Source organism: Dromaius novaehollandiae, chromosome 1 (assembly GCF_036370855.1).
Source record: "Dromaius novaehollandiae isolate bDroNov1 chromosome 1, bDroNov1.hap1, whole genome shotgun sequence".
NCBI lineage: Eukaryota > Metazoa > Chordata > Aves > Casuariiformes > Dromaiidae > Dromaius > Dromaius novaehollandiae.
Genome location: NC_088098.1, coordinates 181,673,774 through 181,701,493, shown reverse-complemented (window position 1 = coordinate 181,701,493; position 27,720 = coordinate 181,673,774). Strand labels below are relative to the sequence as shown.

Here is a 27,720-nt window from a genome sequence, read left to right as displayed (position 1 = left end):
ATATGGATAGAAGAACCAGATCTCCAGAAGAGTACTCAGGATATTACTGCAGTAACTTGAGTTCTCCCAAATAAGGTTGTAAAACACTTTTCCCTTAAAGATCTCAACAGCCTAGGACTAATTTAGATTGGGATTATGATAATAGAACAGCTTTGGTTCTAAGGGTTAAAGCAAAGAACCTCAAAAAATATGGACTGAGAACCACTGAAGTTCTTCCAATGAAATAAATCCCAGCCCCTTATTTCTTGCATTTGCCATCCATAACAATGCAATACAACGCAAAGACTACCGATGCAATAATATAAGGGCATTTAAGAGCACAAGCTTATTCAATCTTTGGGATTTGCCTGGCCTCTTTTTGGTGGTTTTTTTTTGTTTTGTTTTGTTTTTTTTGAGGCAGGAGGGCAGGGAGAACAGGGAAATACAAGCAAAAATGCAATGACAAATTAATGTAGCACAGCACAAGTAGCCTTGTGCAAACACGATGTTTTCTACTCTGCACAGTACAGGTTGAAAGACGCTGACTTCAAGCTCACCATTATCTATGGTGTCAAATGTTGCCTAAAAGATAGTTCAAGATATTAATGCCTTCTTCAGTTAACACTCCTACTAATTTGGAAAATATCAAACATCTAATTGTTTAAACAAAACAATGAACTACTGAAACCCTACAAGTTGCAATTAAAACTGCAAGTCTAAAAGACATTGACCCTGTTTATAAAAGTATCCCTTTTTTAAGGCATGGCACCAAAGGCAGAATTCTTGTTATAGTTGGAATTCAGAGACAGAGGAAAACAAGTCTACTCCACCTAATATCCACCTATAATACAAGGAAGAACACAGATATTTTCTATACAGCATACATAAACTCTAGAAGAGAGGCATACAATGGGATAAAAGACCTACATTTGGCCTGATCCAGTTGGAAGGTCTCCCTTTTCTGGGAGCAGGGACATAGCTATTGTAAGCAGAACTCTGAGCTTGTGCCCAGGCAATCATCTGACTCGTAGCCATGCTGACTGAAGCAGAGGGTCAGATCTGAAGCTGTGAGGGTTAAACAGTAAGGTTTGCCCAGCCATACCTAAGGGCGAGTCGGGCTGGGGCTGTTGGCAAATGCTTCTGAAACAATTGGATGCTTTCCCACACCAGCTCAGGGACTGCAAAACCTATGGTCTGCATGGGATGGGAATGCCTGATTATGCAAGTCTCTTTCCAGGAGAAAGAAATAATACTAGGTACTGGGACAGTAGGAAGAGCTGCTGTTAGCTCTTGATGATCTTGCTCTTGGTTGGATTTCCATGGCAATGACTCTCTGGATCTTCCCTCTTGTTCCCAGAAGCAGCAACCATCAGTCACACCCCAGACTCAGCCCAGGAGTAACACCAACCACTAAATTTAAGGACAGGTATCTCCTCACCTTACGCATGCGAGAAAGTAAAGTTCTCTTGTTCTCTTGTTCTCTCTCTCTCTCTCTCTCTCACACACACACACACACACACTCTTTCTCTTTCCCTAATGCTCTCAGAAATTTCTATCTTCAGTCAGTCAGTCATCCTTGTTGTATGTTTCTCTAAATTGTAAGTCCATAATCTTCCTGATTCCAGGAGATCCCTTTGTCAGAGGAATTCCTGGGCATATAGCCCCTATTTGATTAAATTAAGAGTTGTTAAATTAACAAAGGAATGAATAAAGATACAACTTTTTGTTTGTAGCAGAAATCCTGTATTATGAGAAACTATTTTTAAGGAACTCTATAACAAGGTATGTAGGTCTGTACATTCCTCTATTTTATTTCTGTGAAATAAGACTCTGAATTTATGAATACTGTGATCTGTGTGAGACTCTCATTTGGAACTTAGATCTCTGGCTGTGTGTTTGCTACCCTCAACCTTAAGATATTGCAGATGCATAGGCACCGTTTGAACTAATTTCCCCCAAACAGTTTCATTTTGGCATTATGAGTGTGCATGTGATGCCTGCTCACATGCCAAAGCCCTACACATAACACTATTCTACGATACAGCATTAAAGGGAGTTCCTTAACAATAGGACTTGATTCCCTACTGGCTTCTCTTGTCAGGAGCTGAACAGAATTAGACTTGCACTATATTAACAACTTGAAATTATCTACTGTCAGTGGTTAAGCAGCTTCATTATGTCATTATATATAGCCTTATAGAGATTTTTTTTTTTTCCTCATTTTGGAAAATAGATCCTCAAAAAGTGTGGAAAACTACACTTTCTTCTCCAGGAAAGAGGTGAAGTTAAAAAATTGGGAAGAATGGTTGACCCAGCAGATGGTTGTACTGCCATTCAGCGGGATCTTAACAAGCTGGACAAACAGGTCGAGAGGAATCTTGTGAAGTTCAACAAAGGGAACTTCAAAGTCCTGCACTTGGCAGGGAATAAACCCATGCACCAGGACAGGCTGGAGGCTGACTAGCCATAGAGCAGCTCTGCAGAGGAGCACCTGAAGATCCTAGTGGACAGCAAAGTGAACATGAGCCAGCAACATGCTCTTGCTCCACAGGCAAAAGGAAACTTGGTGTTTGCAATTCTCTTTTATGTTCTGTGGTTAGTTCATACCCACATAATACTCAAGACAGAATTGTCCCTACAGAAGGGGAACTCACTTTAACCTGTTCAGATATTATCTGGGTCCAAGAGTTAGTAGTATGTATTTGACAGGGAGAGGACAACATCTTTTCTAAAAAAATCCAGTTGGCAGCTTATTCCATAAACAGGTTTTGTATCGTATTCCAAGCCATGAATCTAAAACTAAAGTGCTTCCAAGGTGATCTGCCTCATCAAGATGGCCTAATAACTTGTGCTTCAGACAAGGAAGCTTGGCTCCCCCACAGTTTGGATACAACTTTATCTAAAGAGGAATTAAAAAAAAAAACAATCTCCAGGCTGAAAGCAAGAGAAAAAGATCTTAAACAAAAAAAAAAGTACTCATAACACTAAGAACTACGTAACACAGACTTGATAAAATCTGAAAGATAGAAGTTACGACACCATAAATTGCACAGAACACTCCAAATTAACTGGCGAAGGAAAATCAGTGACAAAGGGTTGCTCCCTGGTCACTAAACAGCTTGTATACAGCGCACAGGCAATGCACACCTCCCTGTACAATAATCTCTGAACACATTAAGATTACATGTTTATATGCTAAAAACTGTTTCAGGCAGACTCTATGGAATTTGAGTTATGGTTGTGATACAAGGAAGAAGTTCAAGTCACAACTGTGGTGTAGCAGGGTGTCAAGATTGTAGCTGTATGCACATTCAGTGCATTTAGTTAGCAACTCCCTGGGTGGTCCAGGAGCTCCCCAGCTCACCTCTGCATAGGCGAAACAACGGACTGACTTGAGACAGGCAATTGGCTCCGTTCCTAGCTGCCCTCACAACCCAGCATCTGACTAATTGTTATAGGAGCTCTGCGGGTGGGAATTTCAGACAGTCCCAGAAATTCTCCTGACAGCTCCTGCTGTGCATAGACTAATTGATAAGCTCTAGTGTATGCTTAAGTGCAAGGATTAATATCCTGGGTAGAGGAGAATCTGTCATTTTCAGTGACTTCCCCCAGCAGTTCCTGCTGTAAAATTGACCAAGCTGTATGCAGCTAAAATACTTCTAAATAGGCAGTTAAATCTGTTCCTGTTGAAGTAGAAATGGTCATATAAAATGGTCTTTTGTACACAGTTAAGATAGTTAGGAGATGTTTTGGAAGTAGTTTAAAATAATCAATAGCAATGGATCGCCTTCGCATTGTAGTGGTCACATAGGACCACGACTCTGCTCGATTGTAAGAATTCACAAGAATAACAGCTCAGAAAGTGTCATCTGATCCAGCCGAAGACACTGTCACAAGCAATGGAGACTCCCATCACCATCCAGGCAGTGACCAACCACCCTGTTTGAGATTCACTTTCCCATGTGAGCATTACCCTATGCAAAAGATCCCAATACCACTTATTATTCACAGCTATGCTAAGGCTCTGCAACATAATAAGAATATGATACATCTGCTAGTGCTCAAGTAAAATGAGAACTGTATTTGTTACTGACGTGAAACAGATCATATTAGCTATATTTCTGCATAGGAAAAGATGTTTAAGTTCAAAATACTTGAGTTAACAGAGAAACAGGAAATATCTTAAGGCATCAGTGCCTCTAGAAATTTGATCACTCAGCTGAAGAACAACTGGTCTGTAAGCAGATGCAGTATGAAGTCAGCATTAATTAATTCAATTATAACATTACAAGGGAGTAAACTGCACAACAACAAAATAAATCTAGCTGCGAAAAACTCAGTTTAAAAAGCCAGTTTCTGCGTGTTCAACATACAGAACAGTGAAACTTATGGTAGGCTAACATTATAGTAATGCTACGCTTATTTCCCCTTGAGTACAAACTCCATATTGTGGAAATTGATTTTTAAAACTCTTCTGGGTAGGAACTTTATGTGCTTATACAGCACTTAAAAACATGCAATTCGACCTCAAATTAAGTACAGTACTTACAAACAGTTATAAAAACATGGAAGATATATTTGACACTATAATCTCTTTAACAGACAGACTCACACCACATTTAGGAGATGAGATTGCACACTCACACAATAGTCTCTAAACAACTGACACACCCTTTTCTGACTGCTTCCTGATAAATAAGATGTGACACAGGGGATAGAAGTTGCATTCAAGATTTTCAAGCCACAATGGTTTTAGCAATATGCAATATAGTAACTTATTAAGGGAAGAAAAATGACTCTATCTAAACACTGTACATTACTGGGGAAGCACTAGCAGAATACTCAAGTACATAAACAAAATTCTTCCACGTATACAATTTATGCAGTCAAATTTTCACCAAGTACTACAACACACAAGACCTTGAGACTGTTCATCCTTAGCAGTTTTTCCACAGGGAGCCCTTAACATGATACGAAGCGTGATGACAACAGAATACTTACAAATAGCATGTGCAGACATAGATATACAGAGTCACTGAGCAAAGTGGAAGTGAAATGAATTACTATTGGATTATGCATGTCAGGAGAACTCTGGCTACATATAAGTAAATCTTTTTAAGCCCAGCAATGATGGATTCATTCTAAACAGCATCTCATGCATATGTGGACGTAGGTCTCAAGGCTGCTTATATGAATTAGCACCTGGATGTAGCCCTGCTGACCCCAGCATAATTTCTAGATGCATCAGTAGCAGAGCTATTCTTTGCGAATATTAGAAAGGAGTTTTGCAGTTCTAAGAAACAGAAACTCTGATAGTGAGGTCGTTGATGAAGCTTTGACTGTAGTGGAGTGCACTTCAATCACCGGAGGCTGCTTCATTTGCAGTGACTCATTAGAGATGTACCCTCTGTTCTACATTTTAATGGTCTTTACGATGATAACTTTTCCTTTGGATCTTTCCACAGAAATCAGATCACCTTGCGTCTTGTTTTAGGCATACAAAATCCACGACAGAGACTTAGGACCTCCAAGTTGTGCAACCAATTCATTGGAGCAGTGGGGTTTAAGTTATTTTCCCAGTTTAAATGAAGCCAGGTCAAAACTCTGCAGACAGGTTGAAGATGAGTTTTTTCATCCCCACACCAGATAGGATTTTTTTTTTCCTTCCATAAGGATGATTGACCAGGATCTTCCACAGTATCCATTTCCTCAGATAGCAGACAAAGAAAACTATCTCAAGGAAAATGTGCAACAATGTGTGTATACTGACATATCCCCCACAGGCAAAGTCCAACTTGTGGCTCACAAAATAGAGGCCACTGTGTGTCCCCAGACAATCTCTCTAGACCATAGGTCTACTTAGGGCTGCCAATAAGGATAGGCCATGCTCTTAAAACAACCTTGAGGGAGACTGTAGGCAAAAAACACATACACTGACCTCAGGAAATCTCAGGGACTAAGCTCACAGGTTTAACTGTACCTTCTTGATGTTCTTAGGTGAGCCAAGTAATCAAGAGTGTGCAGGTTGTTTTAGAAGAAATAAACTGTTCTACAGCTAGCCTATTTGTCAAAGAAAGGGATTACCCAGCCTCTTAGAGTTGGATTGTTAATATGGGTAAAGCCTCGTCATGGCCACAGAATATCTGGGGCAGCAGAATCCTGAATTACAAGAAGCCTATTGCCTATGAAATAACCCTTGAGTCGTCTCTCTAAAGGGCCAAAAGGATCTCTGCCACAGTATGAAGATACTGGGCCCCAAAGTTTGAAGATAGAACTTCATCCTCTCTTCCTTTTAGGTACCAAGCAGGGGCAAGAATCAACTGTAGGAGTCCCAGCATTAACAGAAAACATACCTCCTTTCAGAGAAAAACTTGTAAGATCGGTCTCTGAAAAGGAGTTTAAAAGCAACAGAGCAATGAACTGTATGAAACAGTTCCAAACCATAACATCTAGACCCATTCATCAGTGGCAAGAGAGCTTCAAGACGGAAGAAAGCAAACTAAAATTAGCTATTGTCTTGACATGAGGATAGGGTTGGGTGAAGGGAGCAAAATCAACTTCAGAAAACATGAACTATCAAAAGATGTTACTGTAGTATCATTCATAGGAAGAGAGACCTGAGATAGTATTAACTGCAAATAAAATTCAGCAGCATATACAGCTCTTCTGAAAAGAAGGCATGACACCACTTTCATCACTTCAGCCTAAGTAAAAGCTAGCCAAGTACCCTGAGAATGCCGTGCTTGGGGCATGAAAGAGCACACAACAGCAAAGAGTTTGTGATAGGGAGGAAAGTTTGCTGTCACACTAGTTCCAGCACTGAGCTGAATTCATCTGCAACACTACTATATTCAAAAGCCTGAATCTGTGCATCACAGAAATAGTCCCTTTCAGTTGTGCAGTGGCTGAATGCTACTACCAGTAAAGGATACAAGAGTAAGGACAGTAAGTTCAGGAAAGACTAGAGTTTCTCTACATGAATTAATCTTTCATGATCTCCCACAGCAGAAGTGGAGAAGAGTGGGTTGCAGGGAAGGGAGGTGGAAAGCAAACAATGCTATTGGGGGCTTCGGGAAAATATGCAAGATGAGTGGGTTGGAACAGATCAGGGAATGCTCCTACCCTAGGCCAGAAAGCAGACCAGTCCCCTTTAGAGTTTCTTGCATGGTTGCTTCGGGCATAGCGCAAGAAGCTCTGTTACCAAAAATCAAGCATGATGACAACAACAACAACATCTCAAATCCAAACAACACTCGGAAGGAAGGATCAATGAAACCTACCCATCAGCTACAGGCTTTAGTTCTTTGCAAGTAGTAAGTGCCAGGAAGTCGAGAGTCACCATGATAACATTTCTCTCGAGGAAGAGAGTCTCAACAACATCATGACGCTAAGGTTCCAGCAGAAGACACAGATGCAGCAACTCTGCACAGGCATCCATGTCTTATTATCACTCTACATTTTAGGCCAAACGATTCAGCTCTGAAAATAAGTGTGGAAGCTTGGAAAATCAACAACATACACACCTTGACATTAGCTGTTACATGCTGAGAAACATTGAGAACGTTATGAGACTTACTGGCCTGAAGTTTCCAGATTTCCTATGGAAATATCTTTAAAAACAAAATTGGCTATGAAAATTGGCTAAAGACTTCCCAATCTTCTGGTACCATGGAATTTAAAGCTAGACCTTTTATGCCATAAAATGGCTAGTAGCTTAGACAATCTTATCTTTAAGTAGAACGATATCCAAACTGTTGTGTCCTGAACTAGACAACTACCTTACTAAAAACACTAGAGCACTGGATTAATAAGATAATTCATTTTAAGTAAGCAATAATATAGTTACCTCATTTAATGATTACATTCAATGTCTTCCTTTTTCAGTATTTGGTAATAATTACATACTGGCTACTTTTAATTGCTATCTTTGCATGCATGGAGCAGTGAGAATCTAAGAATAAAATATATGAATTCTAAAGCAATCAAATGGTCCAAAAAGAATATAAGCATTTAGCACAGAGGCCAGTCTCCACTTTGAAAGAATTAAGCATTTTTTTTAACGTCAACTTAATTCTTAAGCTGCTTAGAACACAATTCTTCGCACCACCATCTAAGACAACCAGTAAAATCACTATTACAAATAATAATCTAATCGAAAAATGGACCATTACCTGGGTTCATGTGCAACACTTTTGTTAACAGTATAATATCAGAACATGAATTCTGTACTAATGTTAACTCTGAAAAAAGCTAATTAGAGAAAAAATTTAAAATGGTACTGGAAAAAAAAAAGTGAGGTATCAAAAACAGGAAGGTTTCTGAAGAATCTTTCTGTCTCCACTAACAGCCATACCTCTAACATAAAGAATTACTCTGTGTACAGAAGTCACCTTGTGTATAAAAGGTCATCTTTCACTGCAGTTTGTAAAATAAAGAAATCTTGCCCTTAAAAATCAGTCAGAAAAATATGCCTGCACCACTTTTCCTCTCCAGTGGTAAATAATTTACATGTTTCAACTCTTTTTGGTGTACTTTACAGAGATTTACTTACAGACTTTGAAGCAGCGCTAATATATTGCATCACCATTTCTTTTTTGGTATTTAAATCCTTTTCTCTCAGTGGTGCCTTCTTGTCTTCATTTAAATTCATATCCTCCTAATAAGGGGGGGAGAAAAAAAGAAAGAAGTTTTAAATGTCTCCCAACAATACTGCTAAGACACTGATTCCAAACTAGCTTTTCAGAACAAAGATTTTGAAACACAGAACTACTAATGAAAAATTTCTACTTCCAAAGCAAAATAAAAACACAAAAATATGAACCTGAACAACTGAAAGCTATTATACAAGCAACTATTTATAAGTTACCTACTAGTTCAAGCTATTAAAAAGTTTATCCACTTTTCCTAGTAAATCATATTAAAAACACTTGCTAGAAATCATATAAATTTACTCAAGCCTGCCTCTTCTGAAAGACATTTTTAATGATATATTCTTTTGTTCTGTAAGTCTTTCCCCCAGTTCCCAAACACTTAATCTTGGACAACAGAATCAGCTTTGCCCTGACAGTAGTTCATAGAATAATATTCACCTTTACAACATGTAAGGCCAAACTTCTTCACAGAACAGCTGAGGTTGGAAGGGACTTCTAAAGATCATCTAGTTCAACCTCCCTGCTCAGGCAGGGCCACCGTGTCCAGACAGCTTTTGAAAATCTCCAAGGATGGGGACTCCACAACCTCTCCGGGAAAACCGTCCCAGTGCTCTGTCACCCTCACGGTAAAGAAGTTTTTCCTCACATTTAGACGGAAATTTCAGTGTGTGCCCGTTGCCTCTTGTCCTCTTACTGGGCACCACTGGAAAGAGTCTGGCCCTGTCCCCTTTACAATCCTGCTTTCAGATATTTACACACATTGATAAGATTCTCCCCACCCTCAGTCTTCCTCCAGGCTGAATAGTCCCAGCTCTCTCATCCTCCCCAATACAAGATATGCTCCAGTCCCTTAATCATCTTTGTTGGACTCGTTCCAGTAGCTCCATGTCTCTCTGGTATTGGGGAGCCCAGAACTAGACTCAGCACTCCAGATGTGGCCTCACCAGGGCTGAGCGGAGGGGCAGGATCACCTCCCTCGACCTGCTGGCAATGCTCTTCCTAATGCAGCCAAGGATACCATTGGCCTTTTTTGCCAAACAGCACATTGCTGGCTCATGGTCAACTTGTTGTCCACCAGGACCCACAGGTCCTTCTCTACAGCAAATCTTGATGATTTGATCATTAAATCAACACCTTCAACTGTTGTCAAAACTACGGTCACAATGAATTCATGCCAACATAAACCCAAGGGCTGATAAGAACAGAAGCAAAACTGCACTCAAAGCCACACAGCAGTTATTCATTGGCATTTCTGATGCAATGACTTCTAGTGTTCCAGCCTAGAAATACTCTGATCATTAATCGGTCACATATCTATGAGAAATGGCATTTCCTATTATGCTGGAGGTAAGAAAAGCTTTAAAAAACAGTTTATGTACACACACACATATGTATGTGCACATAGACATTATTACAGTCACCCAAGCTTAGCAAGAATTACTGCAGTTATTTTCAGCTGAGACTCATAAGATGTATCACCATCAACTTTCACAAGAGTAGTGATAAGAAGTCACTGGGTAACTACTTCTATATCAAAGTTTATTCCGCCTAGGCAGAAATCAAAGGTAGTCAACACGCAAATTTATACCTGTAGAATTTTAAGAAAAAAAATTAAACACTAAAATTTTATACTATAGTGATATTTAAGTTTCCTTTCACACTATTTTTATAGCGAATAGTGTAGAATCAAGCACAGTTCCAAGAAGAATTTGTGAGTCTTATATAAGTCTGAGCTGTGAGAAGACAATGCAGAAAATACTTGACCTCGTTACATTGAACTTTTGAAAAATACAGTTAGGGCAATTTTGTGTAGAGTCTGTTCCCTCTCCCCCCCCTCCCCCAAGTGTTATTGCCTCCTTTTCTTAAGGCCTAGAAAAAGTTGCTCACTTCAGTGTAGTATGCACTTAAATAATGTCTTTGCTTTTATTTTTAGTGCCAAATAGGTACAGGGTGCATGCTGTAAAAGGTTCTTTCACACAAGCAATATTAACAATATAGTCTTTTCCTTCCTCAGAAACTACTTTACATATTGCTGTTATTTCCTACAGCTGAAAACAAATGCAAAACAAGTTCACATAAACAAGCTTGGATAAAGGAAGCGATACATACTTTAATCTTTTCTCATAGTTGTTCTGTACTTCTAAATATTGCAATCCTCTCATCAAAAATTTCATGAAGAAACTACTTGCTTATGCCCCAAAGAAAATTCTAGTCTTACATAAGGACACACACACACAAACACACACACAGCCTTGAACATTTTTTCTTCATGTCGCTAGCCACATTTATTCTGTATAACACGAGTTACGTGACTATCACTGGTTTATCTTTATTTCTTCCTATTACTATGTTTCCTATCCAGTTTCCTTGATATAAGAACACCCTCAAGGTTAAATCACATGTTCTTAAGTCTTTTATTTTCTCATCTATCTGGATCTGGAAGAAATAGCTAATAGCTAAGGATTGACATTCTCCTTTTGGCAAACACAATCCATGAATCGACTTGACAACTGCCTTATGCAGTACTTGCATATTGCCTAACATTAAACCAAATGTTGGGGGCATTACCTTCACAAGGAATATTGCATTTTCTAGTTTTTCTTGGAAAAAAACAAAACCACAACATTATAATTTACTTAATGATGGGAAACAGGGCATCATCCAAGAACACCACACTGACACTCAAATTCAATGCTGGAAAAATTTAGGCTTAAACACATCCTCATAAAAACACTTTGGGGATCACAGACTGCAAGCAAAGAGCATTTCCTTCAAGACACATAAAAAGGGGGCAGCAGGGAATCTTTTACTTACACACACGTACACACGTACACGTACACACACGTACACGTACACACACACACCCCATTTGGGAAAAATGTTGAAAGTCATTTAAAGTTACTTTCTCTATCATAACTTTCAAAAGATAGTGCTGCTTTAAAGACGAGAAAGGACTTAACCAACCACAAAAAAGTGTCTTTAGCATTTCAAAATCTGAGACCTAGAGTACTCATCTGCTCAACATAAGGGCACATAAATTCCTGTGTTAAGTGTTCTTTTAAATGGTAATGTGAAAACCTAAAAATTTAAACCAGTTAGACAACAAATCAATCTAAATTTTTTTTGTATTTTATAAATTTTAATTTATAAATATTATTTTATTCAAACTTTTAGCAGTTAATTACGTAAGTAGCCAGGACTTTTACAATGCATTCTGTGACTTCAGACATGAATGTTTATTTTTGAATGTAAAGCTTTAGAGGCTACTACAAAAGCAGGTAAAGAAAGGACAGATTAAGAAGGCAACTTACTTCTTTAAATAACTTTTTGCCAAAACCAAAGATTCTCGTCAATCTAGAAAAATACTACAAATTTAAATTCTCAAAAATTGCTTGAACATCTTTGTGCCATATCTAAGACATTTCTTTAGTTTAAAATAAACTAAAACAAGCCAGACTGTCAAGAATACTAAAGCATTAGTAATCTCTCATCTTCCAATTGTTATCTCACATAGGTGTTTCTAATTTTAAATAATATTACAATTTAATTAATTACCTTTCTGTATTAAATACAAGACAACTTATGTATGACAACTCTTATTGCCAGGCAACACATCCATTATGATATGCACATTACAAAATACTGTAAATGACTATTGCCACCTTTTACAATATACTTAAAAACTAGCCCAGCTTGACATTACCAGATTTTTTTTTTTTGTTCTTCCATAAGTCCCAATAACCATCTTTGGAGCACTGTGCCTCAAGATTCCTTTCCATAGCCACATAATTGTATGGCAATACTTCAAATGAAAATATACTTTATATGTATACTTAATAATGCTAGCTTTCTTAAAATTAATATATACATGGTGTTTTTAAAACCCAAAGATACTCTTCCCTTAAATAGTAACCAATTGATTATTTTTGTTTTGGCAAAACTAGCCCTAAAAACTTGATTACAGCACTCAGATTGTTCTTGGGGGGGGGGGGGGGGGGGTTCAGAGGAAGTCACTTACTTTGATCAAAACTGCAAACCAAAGGTTAGAATAATAAGCTATACAATCTATTGTGACGAAGGGTGACTAAACTAGCTTTATTTTGGTCCATTCAAATGCGGACAATCCGAAGAATCCTTTCTGTGTCACATAATATGGCTAAAATAGTACTGACTTTTCTTTGATAAATTACTTTTAAGTGCTTTGTTATTAAAGAAACTAGGAAAGCATTCACTTTATCTAGGATATCATCATTACTTTAACATAGTTTTGCAAAGAAGTTATAAAATTGTAGTAAACTACTTGAGGAGCCAAGGATTTTAATACTTCTGTTTGCCTCGGCATGCAGTATTGGGGTTCTGAGGATTTATTTAAAGTTCCAGGTTTTTTATGGCATAGTCTTAACATTGCACACTATCCTATAATAGAATCTCTGTGGGATGGTAAAGAAGTGTAACCTATGCTGGGGGATTAGAGGGAGGGAGGCAACTTAAATGAAGTTTTACAAAAAAACAACCCCCCTCCAAAGACCATCTCCCATTTCCTAACATTTGAGCATTTCTTAACATAAGTAAAATATCCCAGACACTAAGGTATACCAAGGAGGGGAAAAAAATAAATAGATGAAGAAGACTACAAGAGCAACAAATACAAATACAGAAGCTGACAACATAGTAAACCACCCCTTCCCTTCACCATCATCAAAATTCTGAATTCTACATTTATACATACCAGAATGGAACATAGTTTTCAAGCACAGCAAAAGCTCCCTCAGAAATTAAATAGGCAACAGTGATCAACCATAATCACTAGTCTGAACTCACACAGAATCAATACAGAACAGAAATAATATGCACCAGCAGTAAAATATTTTCAAAAAAACGTTACTCTACCACTGATCTCTCAATTATAGCTTTCAGCAGTTCTACAAAAACATCTTCAAAACTAAACTAACAGTACTGAGTACCAGGAATTGCAAACTTCATAAAGGTACTTCTCTCATAACCCATTTAATTTCCCCAAAATGCCAGTCCCTGCTAGCCCCTTAGTGTTTCCATAGGCAACAGTTACTTGCTGCTTGCTATGAGGCGGAGAAAGAAATAATCTAGGTGTCAGTTCCCTTGCTAGCATCTGTCTTGTGCTCTTTAGCTTGCAGTCACCCTTTTCTCTCACGGCCACTCCACGTTTAGTTTGCAGTTTGCCCAAAATGTCATTATCATCATCATGCCAAAAACTTTGAGCCTACTGAAGCAGTACCAATGCCACATGGTGCTGCAGGAAAGCAACTGCTCCTTCATAGCAGAGCAACTATTGCAGCAAGGAGATGACTTTGAGACTGAGCATGCAAGAGATTGCATGTGTTTTAGAGTCCTTCTACAAACCCTGCTTTAGAGGAAGGAACCTTAAGTGCTTTTGTGCAATAAGTGAAGTAGAATATAACACCAGAACAAAACGCTGCTGTCACATTCAAGGCATATAACTCCTTTATGAATTTTTCAAATCCTCTTAAAAGCAAGCAGGATTCCCAGTTTCATTGTTCCCCTCAAAAACTGTTGCATAACCTCACTTCTAATATCAGAAACCTTTAATTTCCACTTCAAGTATATTTGCAGCAAAACATCCTCAAAATAATCCAAAGGCTTTATCCTTTGAGGAAGCACCTCAGAAAACATACCATAATAATAATAATGGCAATGATTCAGGTAAAAATGCAAACACATGCATGAAAGCAAGCTTCTATCTGTCAATTAACAATGCTGTGGGCCTTTAAGAAATCAGTAGCAAGACTCTTTCTTACCATCATTTTTTCAAACAGCGCTATGATTTCTCTTTCTGACAGGGGTTTGGGAACAAAATCCTCCATATCCGTAGGTGATGATGACGTCCAATCAGTAGAGTAAGATTGTTTCATGTGTGGCAGAGGAGGTCTCTCCTTTTTACTTCCTGGAATTCTTATACTAGCAAACCTATCCAACTGAAAACAGAAAAGGTATAATATATCAGATACTGTTTCCATTCTTCATAGCCTTAATTAAATACAGATATTTTTGGAAGCTTAACATTCTTATTTTTCCTTGAGTAACTTACCTTATGTTTAAATATTTGGTTTTAAAGGGTTTTCCTAAGGACACACATAATCGTCAGTTGCCTTAGTACTTTGGTTAACAGACCAGCATACCATTACGTTTTAGAGAAATCATGCAGAACATGAGAATTTTATGGAAGTTCTGGAAGAGAAGTTATCTACAAAACAAACAAATGCTTTGAAGACTTGTTCCTAACCATTACACACAGCATATGCAAAAGCATGGTTTTAAAGTATTTTTCATTAGTCTGGAACTGCTGTATTCCTGACATTGTAATGAAATATACAGAGATGCAAAAAAAATAGTTTTTATTAAAAGATGAGTTACCATAACTAAGACACTTTTCTATTTATTTTTTGTCTGTACTACATTATCTAAAACTTTGGTTTTATTTACAAATCCATTTAGGAAAAGCACAAAAAAAAAGTTCAGCTCCTTTGTTAAAGCTAGATAGGATACATTTATAGTTTTATCAGTAACCCTTAGGGCTTACCACCAACATGAGGCAAACACCCCAGCTGTACCCTAACCCTTTGAAAAGTCAAAGAAGCATCTTCGGAAAAGCTTTCTTCCCTGCCTCCCCCCTTCTTTCTGGTTTGGTGCTTAACTGACTTTTTAATAAAGACTTATTGGTAATTATTTTCATTGTCAGAGCTTGTATGTTTTAATGTATATTGACAAAATATACAAAAGCACGGTCAAGCTGACATGGTCAGTGAGATAAGCTAGATCTAAATTATCTTTGTAAGTCTTTTCAACAGATTAAAGCAGCAATATTACATTTGCCAAAACAGAAGAAAGTTCTGGTAGCATGTGATACCTAAAGGATTTTGGATCTGATTCCAACAGTATTGATAGCCTTATGCTTTTGAAATGCTAGGCAAAAATATTCTGAGGCTTCAACATATGTTGTATATGAGTACTTTGAGATATCACTTAATAAGAACAAAATAACCAAATTAAATAGCAAGTTACCATAGTATCTGTGGTGTTTGGTAACAAAGCCAGGGTTCAAGTGTTCCACTCTAGTCAAAACAGAGCAGGAATTGACTATTAGACATCTATGAGGAAAGGTTCCCTCCCTCCTCCCACAACCACCCACTGTAATTTGCCCTATTCAAAACTGAAAAGGGCATCTTTGGAACATAGAATTAGTTTGCAAGCCACTCACATACAGAGGGCTGTAGTACTTTCAAAAGCAGAGAAAAAACACAGTGTAAAAATAAAAAAAAATTATATATATAAAGAAACAGAAGGGAAGATGGAGCCCTTCAACATCACATCAAATCAGAGCAGGGCCATGAGGAAATCACACTCTAAAGAAAAAATTACACAGGCAAGACCTAAAAAAAAAGAAAATGCAACAAAACCAAAGGAAGGATAACATCATTGGAAGAGAAGCCTAAGTCACTTGTGGCAAAGAATATCTCACATCTTGACCAAACAGCTATTTGACTTCCTGTCTTTAAAATCAAGGGTCTATAGCAAGCATAGGAGAGATGAAACCTGATTGTAGACTGAAGTGACCAGACTATAATCTTAAGAAAATATACCAAATAAGATTCTTCTCCTTAAATGATGGATTTCCCTGAGCACAGATGACAGGAGAGTATTCCTGCTCCAAAACGTGCATTAGGCAGTGACTGCTTCCCCGCGTCCCACCCGCCAGGGCCTTTTCCTATTAAGTACATAACCCAGGAAACAAACCATGACATTTGAAGAGTCTCAGTGTGCAGAGAAAGCTTTGGAGCAGGGGTAGGTAGATTTCAGCACATGGCTCAGTGAGCAGAGAACTGATTAAGTTAGCTTTAAGAGATGTGTGCCCTACATCCCCAACCCATCTCTCTTCAAATATTTCAGCTTCTTCTTTGTAACTCTTGTTCCCCAAGTTTCCCCTCTTCCTTCCCCTGCAGCTCCCTTATCATCTTCCCAAGTTCCCAACTCATCATGCAGGCAAAACGTAGTGCATGCACATTGATTAGCTAGCCATGTTTTACAACACAGATGAAAAGAGGTTACAGAGCAGCTTTCCTTTTAGCGAAAGCAGTAGTTAGGTCTCCTCTCAGAAGCCAGCCAACAGCTGGCTTCAATGGATTTGAAACAGAATAATTACATCATATTTCAGAGGAAGCTAGGATAACTATCAGCAAATAACCAAATAACCATAAGTTATTTCTATGTGGAAGTCAACAGAAGATAGGAAACATTTCGTATGTACATCACTAAGAGCTTTACTGAAAAGGGGGGTGGTATGGGAAGTAAGCTGTAGAGTGTTTGTTTTGTTTTGTTTTTTGAAACAGATTGCCCACAGAGGTTGTGGAGCCTCCATCCTTGGAGACATTCAAAACACAACTGGATATGGTCCTGGGCAGCCCGCTGTAGCTGACCTTGCTGCAGCAGAGGAGGTTGGAACAGATGGTCTCTGAAGGTCCCTTCCAACCCCAGCTATTCTGTGATATAAACTTAAATGAAATATTCTGACACTTTTCTGGAAGTAGGACTTCTCTGTTGATCTAAGGCAGTTGCCACAAGAAGAACAAATCCTAAAAGTTAGAGAAATTACTATTATTTTCATTTTTCTCTTTATAGAGACCTTCCCTACCCAAATACTGATTAGTTAACTAGTATCTGGGTCCTATCATTTACGGAAGAAATACTGCTTATTATCACATCCAAACGCCACAAAGAATAGAGTCAATACTGTCTAGATATAGCATCCACAAGTAGAAGTGACTTCACGGAAGTGCTGCTAAGACATACATGTACATGAAAGCCTTGGTCAAGAGAGTTAGAGTGAAAATAGAACAAAACAATTGAGAAGTAGAGACTTCAAAGAGCAACTTACACATTTTTCATTAGCATATTTATTCTAAAATGAACTAGAAATTCAGGAACACCAGCATGGAGCAGGCCTGCAGCTCCATTAGATACACAAGAGCTCTTGGATTCGGCTTCAGTAAAGGAGGGGGCAGGAGGGGACAGGTTGGAGAGGGGAAGGATGCACATTTTCTACACATGGCTGATGAAGAGCCACCTAAGTATACTTGTTTATTCTGTACTTCAGAACTGAACAGGAATGGGAAGAACATTCTTGACATAAAAAGCATTTAAGATTTACATTTCATTAGCACATTTTGGCAAACTATTAATGTCATGTCCAAAGTTTATGATCATTTAGAACAAAAGAATGAAATGAGAACTTTCACCTCCTATTCCTTTTCATTCTCCTTCATCACCAGATGAGCGCCATTAGCCATATGTTTCATAATATTATACAGAGCACTTTGTTTATATATAGTATATACAAACATACAAGATGTATGAACAGCAGGCCAGTTTTTGGCTCAGCCAAGCAAATTAAACCATCTAATCTGATGGCATAACATGGGACATTTAGAGACCATCTCTTGCACATCACATGGTTCTCATGTTTGAATAATTGATAGTTCTTATTATTTAGCTGTGTGCAAGCAATCAGGCTGCTTCCCTTCACATGGAAGCAGCAATAACAGTTCCTCTAAGAGAAAAAAAAGCAGGCCGGACAGAAACAGTCTTATTCCATTAGAAACAGTGGCACAGGTTCACGGACAAGAGCCAGTCTATCCTTGAAAAGTGATATTTTGCTTCTTTTTCCTTGTTCACATTTTCAGTTTGTTCTTTGTTTTTAAACTCCTGTAAAATGTTAGCATATATAGTAGATGTTTTGCAACATTACAGATTAGGCTCTACCATTCATTTTCACAAAAGCACATTCTTGGAACCTGTTTGATCATGTAGAACAAGTCAGAGGAGTATGTCAAGAGGAAGTCAGACACCAGCATTATAAACACATTTGAACATGTGTCAAAGTAGTTATTTTTAATAATTTAAAACAATACAATCTAAAAATAGGGCTCCTTAGATGAAAGAAATCCACAACAACACCTGCACAGTAGTAGTGTGGCTATTCTATATAGATTTCTCTTTCCATTTTCACATCAATGGTGCTTTAAAAAAGTTAGCACCTCTAGGTATTCGATGTAAGTGAATAATTTCATGGTTCACAGAAAACACAATGCAGAAAGAATAGAAATTTCATTGCTTGAATGTAACGAGATTTACTGCTGATGCTGCTGGTGATCCAAGCACCAGGAGAAGGAAATAGCAAAAATATAGTTCAATAGTCTTCCATGTTACATCAAAAACACTTTAAATCAGACTAACCAATGGGAAATATCTAGAATTAACTTTGATTAAAGAAAAAAAAATCACTACAGTTTAAAGAAGGTTTGACCTTCCATCTTTTAAGATGCCTGCCCTGCATTTTCCAATAAATATATACAGACCCATATAGAAACAGCTTTTAGAATAATAATTTTCTGGAGAGGAAAAATTTTTAAAGTAGAGCAAACATTAAAATTAATGGGGACAAAGGGGGAGGGGAAGTGTTTCATATGGCCTTGATACAAAGTATTTCCATAGTGAAGTTCCTTTAAAGTTCTCTAAACTGAGATCTATTTTGATGCACTGATAGATTAGCTAAAGTTAAAAGTTCAAAGGCAAAAAGTGACTTCAATTAAACGCTTCTGACCACTCAAAGAAGAAAGTTAGAACTGTTTCTAATACAGTATACAAAAATATTCCAGGGAATTTGTCACAAGCTCAGAAATTCAGACAGTGTATTCTTATCATCATAGCAGTTCAGTGTTACTGAAGATGAGGAAAATCTATTTCAGGTACATATTTTCAAAAGAAGCAACAGTAAAACCATTAAATTTTAAGCATAAAAAATATAGCAGAAATATTCATTAAAAGCTATTCACAGCTCTTAAGCTGTGAAAATAAGCTGGCCATATAACCACAGAATGGTTGAGGTTGGAAAGGACTTCTGGAGATCATCTAGTCCAATCCCCCTGCTCAAGTAGGGTCACCTACAGCATGTTGCACAGGATCGCATCCAGGCAGGTTTTGCACATCTCCAGAGAAGGAGACTCCAAAACCTCTCTGGGCAACCTGTTCCAGTGATCAATCACCCTCACAGTAAAGAAGTTTTTCCTCATGTTCAGAGGGACCTTCCTGTGTTTCAGTTTGTGTCTGTTGCTTCTCATCCTGTTGCTGGGCACCACTGAAAATAGTCTGGCCCCATCCTCTTGACACCATCCCTTTAGATATTTGTACACCTATCTGTACACCTGATCCCCCCCTAAGTCTTTTCCAGGCTAAACAGTCCCAGCTCTCTCAGACTTTCTTCATACAAGAGATGCTCCAGTCCCCTAATCATCTTTGCAGCCCTCTGCTAGACTCTCTCCAGTAGCTCCATGTCTCTCTTGTACTGGGGAGCCCAGAACTGGACACAGCACTCCAGATGCTGACTCACCAGGGCTCAGTAGAAGGGGAGAATCAGCTCCCTCGGCCTGTTGGCAACACTCTGCCTAATGCAGCCCAGGACACTATTGGCCTTCTTGGCCACAAGTGCACACTGCTGGCTCATGGTCAGCCTGCAGTCCACCAGATCCCCAGGTCCTTCTCCGCAGAGCTGCTCTGCAGCAGGTCAGCCTCCAGCCAGTACTGGTGCATGGAGTTATTCTGCCCTAGGTGAAGGACCCTGCACTTGCCTTTGTTGAACTTCATGAGGTTCCTCTCTGCCCAACTCTCCAGCCTGACCAGGTCCCTCTGAATGCCAGCACAGCCTGCTGGTGTATCAGCCACTCCTCCCAGGTTTGTATCATCAGCAAACCTGATGAGGATGCACTCTGTCCCTTCATCCAGGTCATTGATGAGTAAGTTGAACAAGACAGCACCCAGTACTGATCCCTGGGGGACACCAGTAGCTACTGCCTCCAACTAGGCTTTGCACCTCTGAGCACAACCCTCTGAGCTCTGCCTTTCAGCCAGTTCTCAATCCACCTGACTGTCTGCTTGTCTATCCTGCGCTTCCTGAGCTTGCCTACGAGGATGTTATGGGAGAGAGTGTCAAAAGCCTTCCTGAAGTCAAGGGAGACAACATCCACTGCTCTCCCCTCATCTATGCAGCTTGTCATTCCATTATAGAAGGCTGTCAGGTTTGTTAAGCATGATTTCCCCTTGGTGAATCCCTGCTGACTGCTCCTGATCACCACCTGATCCTTCACATGCTTAGAGATGGCATCCAGGATGAGCCGTTCCATCACTTTTCCAGGGATCGAGGTGGGGTTGACTGACCTGTAGTTCCCTGGGTCCTCCTTCTTGCCCTTTCTGAAGACTGGAGTGACATTGGCTTTCTTCCAGCCCTCAGGCACCTCTCCTGTTCTCCATTGTCCTTTCAAAGATGATGAAGAGTGGCCTAGCAATGACATCTGCCAGCTCGCTCAGCACTCGTGGGTGCATCGCATCAGGGCCCATGGACTTGTGGATGTCAAGTTTGCCTAAATGATCTCTGACCTGATCCTCCTTGACCAAGGGAAAGTCTTCCTTTCTCCAGACTTTTTCCCTGGTCTCCAGGGTCTGGGATTCCTGAGGGCTGGCCTTAGCAGCAAAGACTGAAGCAAAGAAAGCATTCAGTATCTCTGTCTTCTCTGTATCCTTTGTCACCAGGGCATCCACCCCATTCAGCAGCGGGCCCACATTTTCCCTAGCCTTCCTTTTGCTACTGCTGTGTTCTTGTTGTCCTTCACATCCCTTGCCAGATTTAATTCCAAATAGGCCTTAGCCTTCCTCCTTGCATCCCTGCATACTCCAACAGCGTTCCTATACTCCTCCCAAGTGGCTTGCCCCTTCTTCTTCATTCTGTATACTTCCTTCTTCTGTTTGAGTTTTGCCAGGAGCTCCTTGCTCATCCATGCAGGTCTCCTGCCCCCTTTGCTTGACTTCTTACTCATAGGTATGTACCGATCTTGAGCTTGGAGGAAGTGATCCTTGAATATTAACCAGCTCTCTTGGACCCCCTCCTTCCTTCTAGGGCCCTAACCCATGGGATTCCTCCAAGCAGGTCGCTGAAGAGGCCAAAGTTTGCTCTCCTGAAGTCCAAGATTGTGATCCTACTTTTTGCCCTGCTTCCTCCCTGCAGGAGGAAGGCTCTGCAGGAACTTCCTGGACTGTTTGTGCCTAGCTGTGTTGTCTTTCTAGCAGTTATCAGGGTGCTTGAAGTCCCCCATAAGAACCAGGACCTGTGATCATGAGGCTACTTCCAGCTGTCTATAGAAGGCCTCATTGACTTCCTCATCCTGATCAGGTGGCCTGTAGTAAACACCCACAACAGTGTCACCCACATTAGCCTGTCCTTTAATCCTTACCCATAAGCTCTTGACTCGCTCTTCATCCCGCCCTAGGCAGAGCTCAATACATTCCAGTTGCTCTCTCATATGAAGAGAGACTCCACCACCTTACCTTCCTGGCTCGTCTTTCCTAAAAAGCACGTAGCCATCCATGACAGCATTCCAGTCATGCAAGCTCTCCCACCACATCTCTGTAATTGCAATGAGATCATGACCCTGCAACCACACACAGATCTCTAATTCTTCCTGTTTATTTCCCATGCTTTCCCATTTCAGAGAGGTAATCAAGCATGCAGGTTTCCCAGGAGGGGTGTAAGAGGATCCTCCATAGTCATGTCCCGTACACTTCCCCAGCCACATGCACCTGCTGGAGGCATCCAGATTTGACCCACTTTTTGCTGACTACCCTGTCTCTATAACTCTCCCCCTCCCCCGTCTTTCCTAGTTTAAAGCCCTCCTTACCAAGCTGGCCAGCCTGTTGGCAGAGACACGCGTGCCCCACTTAGTGAGGTGGATCCCATCTCTCCCCATCAGTTGTCGATCTTCAAGCAGGATCCCATGGCCGTAGAAACCAAAATCCTGTTGCCAACACCAGCAACGCAGCCAGTTGTTAACTTGGAAAATCCATCTACTCCTCCTCCCATCCCTCCCCCTCACCGGCAGGATTGAGGAGAAAATGACCTGGGCTCCCAGACCCTTGACCACCGTCCCCAGAGCTCTTAAATCCTGTTTGATGGTTTCCAATTTGCCCTTGGTATCATTAGCGCCCATGTATGGAAGAACAGCAGAGGGTAATATATCCAATGCATGGACAAGCCTTGGCAGTCTTTCCATGACATCTCATATTCAAGCCTCTGGCAGGCAACAAACCTCTCTAGACAAGAGGTCAGGTTGGCAGATAGGTGCCTCTGTCCCCTGCAGCAGGGAGTCACCCACAATAATCACTTGCTGCTTCTTCTGGGTGTTCCCGCACGGCACAGGGTCTGTTGGCCCAGTTGCTTCCCTTGAAGCCATGCCCAGCTCCTCTTCAGCCTGGAGGGCACTAAACCTGTTCCTCAATTTCAATAGCCTGCATAGTGGTCTGAAGTTAAAAGATAACATGGTATTGGGAAAAAAAAAATTAAGAAATAATAAAAAGCACTTCAAAAAAAAAAAGTTGAAGATAGCAAGAGCTTCCTTAAGGTAAGCAATGTTCTAGAAGTAATGCATATCCATCACTACTTTGTTAGTAAAAAAAAAAAAAAAACAAAAAACAAAAAAAAAAACACACACACACTGAGAAAGGTTTTGGTTTGGTTGATTTTTCTTTCTTCTCCATGCCCCCCCTTCTTTTTTGACCGGGGGGGGGGGGGGGGGGAAGAGAAGGGTGAGAGAAAGAAGAGAAGCACAATCTAGGAAATAAGAGAAGCTTTTAAAGAATTACTTCACACAGTTTTCTCTCCTAAGATTAGATCCCCAACATGAAAGACATGGGAAGTCTTTTCTCAGAAACTTGAATTTAAAGCAATGGGTTGCTTACATATACTTTAGCTTTTAGCCTTTATGCTGTCTACTGCCAAAGACTGGAACTTCTCTAATTAGCCATTTATTTTGGTCTGGCAGTTTGTTCTCTGTGAGACAAACATGGCACGGCAACCAAAATAAAAATCTTAATGTTAGAATTGAAATACAGTGGAATAGTAGACTATGGTCAACATAAACATGAGTTACTGTGAGACAGCTTTTAAGTAGCCCTTTACATTTATAACCCTAAAGATTCTACAGGAGCCTTGGTAGAAACTCTAGCATGGCCCTTGGACTGTAATAGATTTTAAAACTGTCTTAAGGTAGCATTCCTTCCAGTACTCTGTTTCATCTCAAAGTTATTGAAGCTACAACTTCAGATACTACATATGGCAACCAGACATCACCAACAGGCTCTTACAGCATATGAGACGCAAACTTGCTGTACTGCAAATAGTTACACTGCACAGCGAAAAGCTGTCTCACTCATCTCTTGGCAGCAAAAGATATGCAAGTGAATGACAAAGTTCGCATGTGACTAAGTATAAAAAGTTCAGCAGGCAGGCCAAAGAGATCCAAGTTGCACTTTTTTATTCGTAGAAATACAAGAGAATAAGATAGTTTATTATAAAGATAATATCACCATAGCAATCTTCAAATCCCATAGGGGTTTAATTTCTAATCAGAGTTTTAAAACAGTCATATTAAAGATATTACATAAAGGGAGCAACTGACAGATAGGGGGTATCAAGAGTTTTTTCAAGGCCCATCATTCCTATGACAGGCAAGAGGAGAAGAGATGCATGCAGTGGAATCAAGATTAAATGAAAGGACTCTTCTTCCCTCGCAGAAAAGAGATTTATTTTACCCAGCAGGGCTCATACATTCATAGCCAACCTGCTACGAATGTCACAATTCTTAACATGGGAATAGCATTTTTGCTACTTCAAATAGTCATATGGCCTCAAGCCTACAAGCTGGCTATCAAACTTTACAAAATGCTCTCCTTCACTGAGGCTATTATTAACAGTTTCAGAATTTGAACCATTTGTTACTCCTGGAAACAACAGTTGTAAAAAGCAAAATGAAGCAGTTCCCAGTTAACTGGGCAATCTAGGTTGAAGGTGATTAACCATTAGCAGATGGCAACTCCTAGAATAGCCCATAATCCAAACAGAAGAAAACAGCGTTATTTTCTGAGGAGTCCTACTAATGCCTCTGCTTTGTGAATGTTCTAGGAATCAACAAACCAAGTGGGAACAACCTACATGGCTATTCTTATTATTAGCGAAGAGAGTAAGGAACAACTGAAATAAGCAACAGAAGTCACACTAAGTTTAATAAAATGAAATATGATGGGTGTGGACACTGTTTTTTGGCATGCATTTGAAGCATCTATCTTGAATTTGGCAAAATAAAGTTCCACAGTCCATAACAACAGAGATCCTAGAAATACCCACAGGCTCTCAAGAAATGGAGTACTTAGTTTTGGTGAAACAATTGCAATTTCCTTAAACAGTAAACCCTCTGTTAGTAGCATATTTCTTCCAGAGTTCACAGTTGCAGTAACATGGCTGTTCCCATAGACACACTAGCTATGGACTTATGGGAAACAGTGTCAGCTACATCTATAGATATTTTTTAAGAAAATCTTGACATCAAAGCTGTTTCCTCAGTTCAAACCTGGAACTTCCTCCAAGTCCTGATTGTTTTTGTCAGTCTATATCTTGATAAGTAGGTTTCTGCACTTAAATAAATATCCCACTCATCATCAATAGGAACAGCAGCATGGTTAGTAAGGAAGAATAAAGATATCTAAAAATCAAATTCCTGCAATCAGTACTTCAATTAGCATCTCCAGTGTTCCAGTAATCTTTAAGGTGTCTTGACAAACTTTTTTTTTTTTTTTAAACCCTCTGGAAGTGATAAGGATATTATTCATCTACACAAAGTGCAGCAGGTATTGCTCAGCAGGTATTACTGCAACTAGATACAGATTGCTGCAATATAGGAAGACAGTCCCTCTCAACATCATAGGTTTCTGAAGAAGAAAGCAGCCTTGTAACTTAGAAAATGTAGTATTGCTACTGCTAGTAATAGGCCACAAGCACAGTACTAGTTCTGCAAGGCCTCAGGACCAGGGCTCATCAAACTTGCTTTGTCTGGACTGGTGTTAGCCTACTTGGAGCTTTGTTTCAGCTTGCTGTACTGTAACACCAAACACTGAATGATCAAGTGACCATTACCAAATTTGCCTTTTTTTTAAACAAAACAAAACAAAAAAAACCAAACTTTTGCTCAGCTGTATACAATGGCATGGAGTATCTTTGCTAACAAATAAGTAGTGGTAACAGGTAGCTATTCTGTGTACAGTAAATTAGCTATGATCCCAGACCAGCGATGTGGTGTAGATGAGTACAAGTACAGCACAGTAGCAGAGGCCTTGAAAGTTTGGGCACTGGCTGATAACTGAGGCCTCAGGACTATAAACAACTCATCTTTTACTGTGATCCTTACATGAATCAACCTGGGAGTCGGGTAGAGCTGTTTTTTAGCAATAACAAAGAGCATGAAGAACAAGTAGCCAATGTGTGTGAAGCATACTATAGATAACACACACAAATGCATCTCTGAACTGAGAGCCAATACAGAAAATAACATGCACAGTGTAGTAGGAAATAAATAAAAATATTCCAAAGCGGGCCTAGGGTGAGGGGAAATAAACCATCAACATGATACTCATTCCAGCAGAAAGGAGAAAAACTCACCACCACCATTATACCCCTCTCAGTGAAGGGCTGGGGACACTGACAACTCACTACATCCCTCTCCCAGACTGAAGCCATCAGACCGAAACAGGTGATGGAAGAATGAGCATAACACCAGAGAAAAGGAATAAATACTAGGTAGTTTTTTGTAGAACGACTTGCAACAATGTTTTTAATGAGACTTATACTGAGATAGTTTGGACTGTGAATGTTAGTATCAATGCAACTGGACCAATAACAACTATTTGTTGCATTCTGATTAGATTAATATTTAGACTAAAATTTTTCACTTCATACACAAAGTGCATTTCCACTTGCCCACACCTGGAGCAAAAGGTTGAGCATAACATCTATCTTGTAGGTCTCCAAGGTAAAAAGCTACCAGGCACACTGTCCACATGTCCAGCCAGGACAGGATTTTACCTCAAAAGAGATGCTAAATGTACTCAAAGTTGTGGACCTAATCCAACATCTCATCACAGGTTAGGCAACTTTGATTTTGTTCCATAGATAAGCACTATGAACATGAGCTACATTTTTTTAAAACTTTTTTTAGACTGTGTTTACTGCTGTGATTGGACCCTTGCATTTGGCAAAAAGTTAATAGCTGCACTAGTGAGCAGGTACTGGATGGAAAAAAGTTAGAGATGGGATTGTGCAGGATGTGCACAAAAGAAAGAGGGTCTATTATAAGTGAGATGAGTTTATGGCTTTAATTAAAAAAAGGAAAAAATCACTTGAAGTCACTGGAGGAAAAAAAAAATTATAACAACATCTAGAAGAATTCACAGGATACCACAAAAATAGCTATCCTTTTCCAAGATAAGCAGTAGCACAGTACAGTGGCTTTGCAGTGGAGGAGCTTAGTGATATACTCAATAAGACAAACAGACTAAAATTCCTTCCATCAGTGTTCAATTCCTTGACACTTTTCATTTCCTTTCCTTCAGGGAAACAGACTCATCAGATGAGACATGACATGCATTAGTCTGGACTCAAGCTGACATATCCACACAGCAGCTGCACTGTACCACGTGGATTTGAGCTTTCTGGCATTAGCTCTGTAATCTCTGCATTCTGGTTTAGCACAAAGAACAGTGATGCCTGACCGTGTAAAGCATAGTAGTCAAGTCATGCAAAATCCTCTCACACAAAGGTTGAAGCCAACAGATTTGACATCCTTGAAATGAGTGTGAGAACCACAACCATCTACCTCTTTATATATATATACATATACACATATATACACACATATACACACACACACATACACACACACACACAGAATATATATATATATTCTCCAGCTGTAAAAAGCAGATCTATTTTGTGAAGTCAGTGTAGATTGGAATGGCAAAAGATTATCCTCTATTCATATCTGAAGTCCCTGTGCCAAGCTCTGAGATGTTCCTACAAAAGAGAATTGATCTAAGGCTGCAGATCAAAGCTAATCATCAGTTTGGAGCATTTTGATTTTCACATTTTTTTCTTTGCCAGATAAAC

General features: G+C 39.5%; 1 protein-coding gene across 3 annotated transcripts in view; it reads right to left on the bottom strand.

Moving 5' to 3' along the window:
• Positions 1–27,720, bottom strand: part of DIAPH3 (diaphanous related formin 3) — a 244,212-nt gene that overhangs the window by 204,696 nt on the left and 11,796 nt on the right. For all 3 annotated transcript variants that reach the window (XM_064504793.1, XM_064504794.1, XM_064504795.1), the window contains exons 3-4: positions 14,426–14,602; positions 8,531–8,635 (exon numbers count right to left, since the gene is read on the bottom strand). In XM_064504793.1, the coding sequence (XP_064360863.1) occupies positions 8,531–8,635; positions 14,426–14,602 (282 nt within the window). The remainder of the gene's footprint in view (positions 1–8,530; positions 8,636–14,425; positions 14,603–27,720) is intronic.